The 12,074-nt window shown below is 40.4% G+C and overlaps 1 protein-coding gene across 1 annotated transcript in view; it reads left to right on the top strand.

The window, feature by feature from the left end:
* LAMA3 (laminin subunit alpha 3) overlaps window positions 1-12,074 on the top strand; it is a 271,191-nt gene that overhangs the window by 132,236 nt on the left and 126,881 nt on the right. The window contains exons 18-23 of the mRNA XM_058438557.1: window positions 104-203; window positions 3,557-3,713; window positions 5,960-6,092; window positions 8,134-8,276; window positions 10,472-10,569; window positions 11,084-11,237. Coding sequence (XP_058294540.1) covers window positions 104-203; window positions 3,557-3,713; window positions 5,960-6,092; window positions 8,134-8,276; window positions 10,472-10,569; window positions 11,084-11,237 — 785 coding nt within the window. The remainder of the gene's footprint in view (window positions 1-103; window positions 204-3,556; window positions 3,714-5,959; window positions 6,093-8,133; window positions 8,277-10,471; window positions 10,570-11,083; window positions 11,238-12,074) is intronic.

Genomic DNA, 12,074 nt, shown 5'->3' with positions numbered 1-12,074 from the left:
CACTGTGTCACTGGGATGGTTAGTTTTCCTTTCTCGTACAGCAGGGGAGGCACTCAGTGTGGAATGGTTTAAGGGGTAACTGCTGCTGTTTCCTGGCTTTCAGGGTGTCAGTGTGACGTTGGTGGGGCATGGTCCTCTGTGTGCAGCGGGCCCTCTGGAGTGTGCCAGTGCCGAGAGCATGTCGTGGGAAAGGCGTGCCAGCGGTGAGTTTTCGGGAGGCTTCTTCCCATGTTCAGGGTGTAGAAGATGGTCTTAGACATTCCTGCCTGTACTACAGCTCTGGTGAAGAGAGAAGCAGCCCTAAAGATCGAAGGCAGGGGAAGCTGTCCTATGTCAATTGAAATCTGGACATTTGTGTGTGAGTTGTTTAAAACAGGAGATTACCTTGCCCATAAAGCCTGTTCTACTGTGTAGACCATGAAGCACCTTCACTTGAAAGTTCCCACAGGTACAAAAACCAGGCGGGCAAGACAAGAGCTGGAAGCATGAGGTGGGTTCTCAGGGCCCAACCTCCATGTGCAAGTTGGAGCAGGAGGAGCCCACAGATAGGCCCGCTCCAGGGAGAGAGGGAATAAGAGGGGGTGGTGCCACACACCCAGTTGCCTGGGCCAATAAGAAAGGGAATAAGAGGGGGCAGTGCGACATACCCAGTTGCTTGGGCCAATAAGAGAAGGCATAAGAGGGAGTGCCACCACACACCCAGGCGCCTGGGCTAATAAGGTTCAGTTCCTGTTTCCCTCTTGGGACCCAGGAGTGAGGAAGTAGAGAGGCCAAAGTTGTTCCCCAGGGTTGCGGTGGGGGTGGAGGGTAAGAAAACTTTGGAAGTGGGGAAGAAGTACTTTGTCTCATGCAGAAGCAGGTGACAATGAAATATAGGAGCAAGGGAATGAGGTGGAGATTGAGACTGGGGAACTATAGGAACTATGGTATTGTTCCATTTCTTAAGCCATTATATTTTACCATTTATAAATGTTTTGAAACCTTGATGTTTCATCCATGATTTTTCCTCTGTGAAGGGAAGAAAAATAACTTCTGAATCTCAGGTACCTTCACTACTTGCATTAGTAACAGATTTATAAGGAAATTTTTTATGTTGTGAAGGTAAATTGTATTTAGCAAGGTAATTCTCTCCTTTCCCTCAATGTTTCCAACATTTGAATTCTAAAAGTCAGAGCAGGCCGGGAGTGATGTCCCAGTTGGGACAGTTGCTTGAGGCCAGGAGTTTAAGACCAGCCTGAGCAACATAGTGAGATCCCATCTCTATAAAAAAAAAAATACAACAATTAGGCAGGCACTGTGGTGCATGCCTGTAGTCCTAGCTGCTCAGGAGGCTGAGGCAGGAGGATAGCTTGAGCCTAGGAGTTTGAGGTTGCAGTGAGCTATGATTGCATTACTGCACTCCAGCCTGAGTGACAGAGCAAGACCTTGTCTCTAATCAAAAAAAAAAAAAAAAAAAAGTCAGAGTAACCCAACCACACTTTCCCTCAGTCGGACGCTTGGAGTAAAAGATCTGTGAAGAAGGCATGTTGGTAGGTTTGTTTTCCTGAAGACCATTGAGCCTCACCATGGGCCAGGGCAGCTTTGTAAATGCCTGCATAAAACGTTTTCTTGGCTCACGCCTGTAATCCCAGTACTTTGGGAGGCCGAGGCGGGCGGATCACCTGAGGTCAAGAGTTCAAGTCCAGCCTGACCAACATGGTGAAACACTGTCTCTACTAAAAATACAAAAAATTAGCCAGGCATGGTGGTGCACACCTGTAATCCCAGCTACTCTGGAGGCTGAGGCAGGAGAATTGCTCGAACCTGGGAGGCAGAGGTTGCAGTGAGCCAAGATAGTGCCGCTGCACTGCAGCCTGGGCGACAGAGTGAGACTCCATCTTAAAAAAATAAAAAATGTTTTCCACCTGTGTTTCATCTTGCTCCACCCTGGTGTTGATAAAGTGAGCTTCTCCCTTACTTAACCAGCAAACATTTTTTCTTCTTCCAACTATGTAGGTGATTGATTTTCAGCATAAAATAATGCAATCAAATAAGAATTAAATTACCCAGCCTGAGGCAAGAATATTAACTTTTTACATGATACACGCACACATACATATATCTTCAAGTTTAGAGCATGTCCTTGGATTTAGTGGTACATGATAACTGAAATAAAGGCTAGCAAACCAACAGTGTGGATGCCGGAGCACCTTGTCTCCAACTTGACAATCTTGCATCCTTTTGTGCTAAATTCCCCCTCATGTTTTCTCTGGTTTTATCAGAGAACTTTTAGGTTTTCTGACAAGTGTAGAAAGAATTCACGTTTGCTTTATTTTCTGAATAATTCTTGTGGTAATAAATATAATATATGTCCAGTGAACAAATTTTAATAAATTCATCAAAGTAAAAAGGCAAAGAAAAATCTTCATTTCTCTACCCAGAGATAACCCCTTTTTAATATTTTTGGTGTATTTTTTCTAGACCTTGTCTATGAATTAAAAATTAGCATTCTATTTTTTATAATTCACATTCATTTCTTCACATCATATCATAAACATTTTCTATTATCATTAGCCTTCACATTTTAAATGGTTATATAATTTTTTATAATTTATTTCATAATTGTATACTTATGTTGTTTCCAAGTCTTCACTGTTTTAAACATTCTTTTTTGTTAATTCTTTGACTATCTACAAAATCTTTCTTTAGAACAGATTCCTGGAGGTAGAATTACTGGGTCAATGTGTGTGAACATTTTTAAGGATCTTTATAAATTGCTTCCAGAAAAGTTGTAAGCATTCCTAATTCTATTTGCAGTATAGGAGCATGGCCTTTTATTTCCTTTAACAAATTCATCTTTATGGCATTAAACCCACTAACTGCTATTAGCTTGTGACTGGATTGGCAAAGTGTCTTTTTTTTTTTTTGAGAACTTTAAGTAGTTTGTTAAATGCTGCACGATGTTGGAATATTTTGGATACTTCTCTGTGCCTACCACAGCTGAGCTCTTGAAAAGAATTCATTAATAGCCATATAGTTTAAGAGAAAACAAGGCATAGAAGAGTCATTCTAATGATTAAAAAATACATATCGAGAAAAATATATCTAACTTGTAAATTTAGCATATGAAATATTTTATGTCATGTTCATCATTATACCTATGGTCCTTAGCAAGAGTGCCTGGCACATAGATATTAATATTTATGTAATGAGTGAATGAATATATAAATGAATGAGTGATTAAATAAACAAGCAGTAAATAACCTAATTTGACTTTGCTAAATTGTTGGCAACTATTTAGAACATACTAAAGGATGCTACCACTATGGCTTGTGCTAAATGATTTTCTCATCTTAATGCTTGGAATTAGTAGGTGTTGAGTGTGTTTTACGTGAATGTTTATGTGAATGAAAGCAATAATTTAGAGAAAGAACAGGAGATCTTTCTCATTTGTCCTTTATTTAATGTACTCTGTCAATGTGGTGGAGTTCTTTCATAGTAACTATTGTGATTAAAAGATGTTCAGATGATCTATAGACCTAACTTCCTGTGTGTGTTTACTTTTTATTTATGAAAGGCCTGAAAACAACTACTATTTCCCAGATTTGCATCATATGAAGTATGAGATTGAAGACGGCAGTACACCTAATGGGAGAGACCTTCGATTTGGATTTGATCCGCTGGCATTTCCTGAGTTTAGCTGGAGAGGATATGCCCAAATGACCTCAGTACAGGTATGCAACCCGGAGAAAGCAGCTTCATGGCTGAGTAGCTCAGATACTTCCCCACACCAGTCTCAGTGAGCCCCCTGAAAGGTGACCTGTCCCCAGAACTGATTCCACGATTCTTTTTCTCTGTATTATGAGTTGGCATTGGAGTTTAGGTTAAACCTGGGGTTTGGGGTAGGGCTGTATATTAACTGAGAAGCATATGTGTGGATTTCATAGTTTGCTGTTACTTTAATTTGATTACCAAATCAGAAAATTAAGAAATTAAAGAAAAATAGTGTTCATCTCTGGAGACTTTTTATAGAAGAGGGAAGTTTCCTAAGTGACGTTAGGCTGTACTAGAATGTGAGGGACAGTTTTCTTTAAAGCCATTTGTGGAAAACAAAAATGAGTTGGCTTAAGTAATTCCAGTAAAGTTAGTGTTCCTAATTTTTGGCTGATGCTTTTTTAAAACTTTGAATTGCTATGTACATCGAAACTAAGATAAATAATGAGTGTTAGTTAAGTGCTATTTCATTTTTCTTTTCCATATTTCTCTTTCCTTCATTCTTCTCTACTGTATCCATCTATCTTGGCTTTGTGTTAGATTGAGTAGGGGAATTTATACATTCTTTGTTTACCTTTAGAACTTATACGTCTTGCTACTTATAACTAAAAAATTCTGTATAGCCATTAAGTAGCTTTGTCCTCAGAATTTCTCTTTGAGATTGGTTTCTTCAAGCTGTTTCTCAGTGGAGAAATTCAGAATATGAGAGGTAAATTAATGACCATGGTAACACAGTATTTTTCATTAGCGCATCCAAGACTGCTACTTGCTGTTGCTACCTCAGTCAGCCTGTAGAGAAGCTGGGACAGGGCCACGGTTCTCTCGGACCTCTTCCCCTCATTGATTCTAATGCTGTTTTTTGCCTGGCCAAAGTCCCCCATCCAAGCTGCCTTTCTGAAATAGTACCTAGGATCTTAAGACACTTCACTCTTTTCCCCCGCTCCCCAAATACAGCTATTTAATTTCTTTAGTTCCCTGACATTACTTCATTATTCAGAAAATAAGCAGTAAATTCCATTGAGTCATAATAGGTTGTGAATGGCTGACAACCCAATCAAAGTGTATACCTTCTCACAGGTGCTTACAGTTTCAAAGAATAGCTGGTGGACACAAAGGAATTCATGTCTAAAGACGCATTTTCTGAGAAAGTTATTTTGGTCAGAGGACCTTGGTGGTGTCCCCAGAATCACCACTTACTTTACTCTGCTCCTAATACATTTTTGCATATTTATTTTCCATCTGAAACTAACAAAGATGAATTCAGACAAATTGTGAGGGTCAGCAGGAGTTCCTCAGTGTGGGTCACCTGTAGCTCCTGCTTTCAGAGCAAGTGATTCTACACAAAGTCAGTCTTTATTGTTACCAATATCTCGCTTAACAAATATCCCCTTCCTTTTAAACAAAGAAGTTGGAGGAAATGCCAAAAGAACCACTGATTTGGGAATTTCCAAGTTTCATGAAGTTTCCTTGGGCCACAGCCCAATCTGGACATGTAGTCAGTGGTTCAGAATTAAAATAGTCTACTCTTTCCTTCAAGAGTCCAGGCTCCACAATGTTTACAGAATATTGTGTGAGCCCAGGCCCTGGGGACCAACAGAACCCCTCCTCTAGGTTGAAAAGCCATCATTTCCCTTGCATAAGGAATTGAGATAAAACATCATAAAACTTAACAGGCATATTTTAGTTACATCCAGATGTTACCACTATTGTATTTGGAGTCTTTAACCTTTCCTTGGCCACCGCTGGTTTCTGTGACCATTTAGACTTTATGTATGTGAAGCAGACTCTGGAGCAGTCTCTCTTTTGTGGTGTGAAATAATATCCTCTCCTTTGCTTCTCTTCTGCCTTTTTATTTTTCCTAGCCAGTGGTGGTTGCTCCGTCACTGTGGCTTTCTTAAACTAGCCCATCTAATACTCCGCTCTGTCTGCCTGATTACAAAAAGGTCAAAAGAGGATCTCAGTTGCTGAGGGAGTGCGTTTTCACTGTAATTTTGATTGTAAGTGATTTCAATTCATTGTTAGGGTTGCCTGTTTCCATCTTTCACAAGTTACTCGGTGCTCGTTGACTGAGTGTGAGTGTGTGTGTGTGTATGTGTGTACATTACAAGTCCAGTAGTGGTACTTGAATAGAATAAAGTCACTGTTTGGCTAGCATGTCTTTTAACCAATTTTTTTCTATGCTTTATGGCCTTTCGGTATTTTTCAGAATGATGTAAGGATAACATTGAATGTAGGGAAGTCAAGTGGCTCCTTGTTTCGTGTTATTCTGAGATACATTAACCCTGGAACTGAAGCAGCATCTGGCCATATAACTATTTATCCATCCTGGGGTAAGGCAAGTAGGTAAAATTTCAAGCCTCTTTTCAATTAAGAAATAAATAGTGAAACACTTTCTCTGATTTTCACAAAATTGATCACCCTTAGAAAATGTCAAGCCTGGCTCATGGTCTGGTTAGACGGTTCTCTAGGAGCCCTGTCGTTTGTTGCCTTGCATTCTCTAAACAATCACTTAAGTTTGGCTACTAAATTTGTCATTAACTGTCATTTTAAAAATCGATATAACAACCTATGTACCTTGGCTGAACCTCATGGGTTATGATGTCTTCACTGAGCAGAGCTCATTTATAACTCATTCATGGTGAAGTGGGTGTCACTTTTTTGGTGTTATTTGAGAGATTTTGGCCTGCTGCCCTAAATTCTTCCATTGTTTCAAACCAACCAAATAGTCAGAGGAGAAATGGGTGAGGATGGGAATTTTTCCTATGAATGCTGTAAAGCATGAAGCCCAAATGAGCTCCTGGAGGGAGCTGCAAACCTGACTCAGGGGTGAGGAATTCCTGAGGGCAGAGGGACAAGAGAAGAGAGCACAGCCTCACCACAGGCAGAGAGAAGGCCTGGAGGTCTGTTCTTCAAGGTATTAGGGCTTCTACCTGTCCTGGAAACAGATTCCAAGAGGCATTTGGAATTTTACAAGGACACAAAATGGCACCAATGGAAATCTAATTTAGGATCAAAATGTACGCCATCTTTGTTAAGCATCCACGGTTCATTCAGAATGGGGGAAGAAATGATGTTGTTTCCAAGTTGTGTCAGCCCAGCTTGCGTGGCTGGAGGTTGATTAACCCATTGAAAGAACTAGCAGGCTTACTTCATCGTTTACAGAGTAATTTAGCACCCATTGCCTCACATCGTAAGAACTTTGCAAACTGAAGAGAGTTGAAGAGAAAACAGAGCTGAGAGGTTTAGTAAATTGCCAGCCACAGCTGGATGTTTGTAGACAAAGTCTTCAGATTCCAAACTCTTAACAGGCCCCTCTGCCTCCTGCATGACAGTAACAGCAGCAGTTCGTTCTCTGTTAACTAAAATAGTTGGAATACATTTTGCTTCGTTTCCTTGTCCTCCGGGACACCTTTCCCCTAAGTCTGAGTTGGGAGCCCTAGTTATGTTATGTCCCATGGTAACTTGTGCCTCCTCCCAAATACCACTGTCCAGACTGTACCACATTCTCCTGTCTTCTAGTCCTTATTCCTCTCCGGTCCTCACTAGCAGGGAGCAAAGGCCATGCTTACTGTGTGTACTGCCTTGTCACCAGAACTTAGTTCCAAGCCTGGCACATAGTAGGCCCCTATCAATGTTTGTAGAACAAGAGTGAACCCAAAGATTTGGAGAAGATAATTCTTTGGAAGAAAAAATCTCAATTGAACTTAGATGCAATAGTTTATTTCTTTCTGAACCTCTTGCAGAAGGTCCTCTCTTTGTTTAATGCAGAAGAAAAACATATTTTGTCCTGAAAACAGACAAACGGAAGAGTAAAACTTTTTCTTATGCATGTTCATTAATAAAAATTAAAACTTAAAAATCACATATGCTGTAGTCCCAGCTACCTGGGAGGCTGAAGTGGGAGGATTGCTAGAGCTCAGGAGTTTGAGGCTGTCATGAGCTATGATGGCACCTGTGAATAACCACTGCACTCCAGCCTGGGCAACATAGTGAGACCCTGGCTTTAAAAAGAACTCACATATAAACAAGAAAGGAAAAAATAATTTAGTAGCTAATGTAATATATTGAATACTTACTATATGCAAGGAACTTTCCTAAACTGTTTACGAGTATTAATATACTTATTTAATAAGTTAAACAATTATTCATAATCCCAGTGTAGATAGCCATTGCTGATGTCTTATCAGTATCTTTCTAGCCTATTTTATATATATATGTATTTGCATAGTACAATTTTTAAAGATAAGATCAGTAAATCTGATCAGTATATATCATCTTAAACTTTTTGAGATGTAAACTGAATGTTCAAAACTGAATATCTAAAATCATAACACTGACTGATAGAAAAATGCCTTAAGCAGTTCTTTGTGTTTCTGATAGGTGCTGCTCAAAGCAAAGAGATCATCTTCCTGCCGAGTAAGGAGCCAGCCTTTGTCACTGTCCCTGGAAATGGTTTTGCAGACCCATTTTCAATCACACCAGGAATATGGGTTGCTTGTATTAAGGCGGAAGGAGTCCTTCTGGTAAGACTTAGTTCTGAATGGAGAGCTCTTGCAGGATTCTTCCTACCTCAGAAATGGTTCCATCCAAGACTACAATCCACAGTGACCATAAAATATCACAATTGTTGGTGGTTTTAGACACGGGAACTACTCAGCCCCAACCTAAGTAAACTGTGGTGACATTCGCCCTCAAATGACGTAGGAATCAACTTGAAGTATCTTTTGTATCTTTTCAGCTAGCTTCTCTTGGACAAAAATAAAAAATAAAAAATAAAAAAGATCTCCTAAAGACTCTTAAGTTATCAGAACAAATGCAAAGCCTTCATGAGTATGTGGCTTCACCCTTCCAAAGCTTGTATGGGATTTTCCAGCATGAGTCAGAAGTATAGGCTTTAGTACTCATTGCCTCACATCATAAGAACTAGCAGCTTCACCTGGTTATTATCTACACTGTCTGGAGATTGTGTAGAACCAAGGAAGAAGAACCTAGAAGACAAGAAGATATGAATTTCAGTAAAGTTCTTGGGGGTGGAAAGAGAAGCAAGAGGCTACAGGAGCCACTGCTTCTCCATGACACTCTTTCTGCTTTCTTCTGTGTTAAACCTAATGTAGGTTTATTCTCACCAGACAGATTGCCTACAACAGAGAACTCTTTATTCAGGAAAGGCTTTGTCTGCAAACACCTGATGGAATAGCCAGAGAAGCCATGGGGAGTTGGAAGTATGAAACCTGTTCTCTGAGACAGCCCTCTTTGCTATGTGCTTTAAGGCCTGCTTTGCTTCATGGCAAGGTCTTTTCAAAATAGAGTCCTTGGGAAAAGCTTGGTTTCATGCTCTCAGAGTGGAAAACATAAAGCTTTTCCTTCTGGCACAACCCTGTTTATTGGCCATGTTAGCAAATCTTAGGAAAGTCCCTTAATTCCAATCCTGGCTCTTCCAGTCCTGCCAGTTGCTTCTTCCATACAACAGGGAAAATACTTATCTTAATAGGTCCTTCCAAATCTGGGATCTTACAAGGACAACATGAGGGTTTGTGCTTTCCATTCAAGACAGCAAAGGAATATCAGAAGGTCTCTGTTCTTCTTGCATCTTCTTAGTAGGAAGCTTTATTGCTTAAAAAAAAGGTTCAAGAATGTTTCACAGATGGTAGAAATGAGGCAGAGCAAAATTCCATTGATACCAGTAATGAGTACAAAGTTGGACCCACGGAAAGTAGAAGTTCATTGTAAAAGTTACTGTTTAGGCATGGAAGATGCCTAATGACATTTAGTCTGTGCAATTGTGTAGTAATTCATATGTAGGCCTCCATATTATAATCCCATTGTCTCTAAAAATATCTTATTGGGTGTCTATTATCAACCTTTACTATTCTAGTATCTGTGAGACTATAAAGTCATGAGGAGGAGATATGGTCCCAAACTCAGCAAACTTACTAGTAGAACAGTAACCCTTTTAAAATTTAAACTTACTGAGTCCCCTGAGCCACAACCTCCTACTTTTCCCCTCCTATACATTTCTCTCTGAGGAGAGAAAAAGTTTTGTGGTCTGTGTATGAGCTCTTTGCCCTCCCCTCTTCCCTCTGCAGATATGCACTGCTGTCAGGACGGCTGAGGGCTGTCAATCATTCACCTCCCAGAAGCTTGCAGCTCTGCTCTTTCCTGAAGAACTGCTTAGCTGAATTTACGTTGTGGGCTTTGTTTGGCACACTCAGTGGAACATGTTCTTCCTCTGGTTTCTTGGGACAGGCAGTAGGCCAGTTCCGTTCTGTGAATCACCAAGATCACAAGGCATTGCTTTTTATGCCGTGCCAGTTGAGCGTTACTCGGGTGTGGGAGTAGAAAGTGATCCACATTCAGTGTTCTGTACTGGTGAAGGCAACCAGCATTTCCACAGAACATTTCATCAGTTGACAATTTATTATCTTTGTTAATTTGTGAACTTATAAACAACCCAGGAAAGACAGTAAAATCTCTCTTGAAACTTGAAGAATAAAACTGTTCACACTGACAAGTTTCTCTCTGATACGTAAAGAATCTTTGATGAGTAGTTCTTTGTGTTTTGGTGAGTCAGGATAAAGAACAAAGCAGTTGATATGGAGAGTTTAACTAGCGACTTCACCTGGTTATTATTGATTTAACTAGTATGTTTGATTGTTTTCTATCCAAAGTAGGGCTACCATCAAAATGAATGATTCTCCTTTTGGTCTTTATTTACTAGGATTACCTGGTGCTGCTCCCCAGGGACTACTATGAAGCCTCTTTACTGCAGCTGCCAGTCACAGAACCATGTGCCTACACAGGATCTCCCCAAGAAAAGTCAGTATGGGGCAGAAGGTACAGCCGCATCATTGGGGTCCTCTAAATTAGGAGCCTTTAATGCAAGCTTTTATGAGGTGTCTCAGGATCACAACGACAGCATGATGCTCTGGATAATTAGTTGTGATCTTCCTCTATGTCTTATTTGTGTCCTTCAAGTAAGATTCACAAAGCACTTTGCACACCATAGCTGGCTTAAGAGTGGCTACCACCCTCCAGCATGTGGGAATGTTGATGCATGCCCCAGTCAATGCCCTCAAGGTCAGTCAAGCATCCGGTGGGAGGAAGAGCTTAAAATAGAACCCAGGTTTGTGAACTTTTGTTTCTTCTCTTCCCCATGCAGATGAAAATTTATTGCTTAATTCTTGTAGCAGACACTTAATAAGAGTTTATTGAAGGATGGTGAATGAATGAGTGAACTGAATGACTAAGAGTCTTTGGGGATGTACTTTGATATTCCATTTGATGTTCTCAGTTGTAACTATTGATTCTGTTGTTGTTGCTGTTGTTGAAGTTGCTTGCTCTACCAGCATTTGCCAGTGACCAGATTCCCCTGTACTCTGGCTTGTGAGGCCAGACACTTCCTGCTTGATGGGGAGCCAAGACCCGTGGCAGTGAGGCAGCCCACACCTGCACACCCTGTCATGGTGGACCTCAGTGGGAGAGAGGTGTGCCAGCCTTTTATTTATTATCAAAGTTATTACTACCTCCCCATCTGTATCTGCTGAAAATACTTGGCCACAGTTGCTTCTCAAATTCAGGGGAACCTGGGAGAATTTCTCAGAGGTGTTTATCAACATTTGCTGAGCTATCTGATTTAGGGTGGGGCTGGATGGTACGCTACATGGAGCCATGTTCAGGTTGTTCTTTGAGCACTTTCTAGACATGGCAGGGGATGTGGGCAGCTATAGAATCCTTTCTTTTTGGTTATCTGGACTTAGAAGGGGGCATCCTGTTCTACATGACTCAGGGCAAGATTTCTCTTAAAAGACAGATGAGACTCAATCCAGTAAGCCTCCAGAAATGACACAGCTTACCCTAAAAGGATACCACACTTACTGACTGTTCAACCCCTTAGGCTAGCAATTTGTAACAGCTGAATTCCTTGAGCTCAGAATCCGGAACTTCTACATCCCCTGGCACCTACTTCATGGCTTGGAGGACAGGTTACAACAGGTCTTGGTATTACTTTTCTTCCAGGTGTTCCTCGAACTTCAGAACCAAATTTAAGATCATACTGATTTCAGATTCGAGTTAGAGCTATAGGATATCAACCATAATAATAAGAACACACAACACTTCAAAATGAAGACACTGAAAAAAACTTCCTCCACTATATTTTTATTCTTTGCTCTCTGTAACATTCTCTGTTTTGTCCTTTTGAGGAAAATATTCATTTGGGGAATTAAATTTGTGGGATGAAAATATATGTGGAGTTAATTGTAACTGAACATTTAGATGCGTATATTTTTGTAAACTACATTTCTAACATTTTGAAGGTAGCA

Source organism: Hylobates moloch, unplaced genomic scaffold, assembly GCF_009828535.3.
Source record: "Hylobates moloch isolate HMO894 unplaced genomic scaffold, HMol_V3 SCAFFOLD_5, whole genome shotgun sequence".
NCBI classification, from domain to species: Eukaryota; Metazoa; Chordata; class Mammalia; order Primates; family Hylobatidae; genus Hylobates; species Hylobates moloch.
Note: the sequence above shows the minus strand (reverse complement) of the source record. Positions and strands in the feature narration are given on the sequence as shown.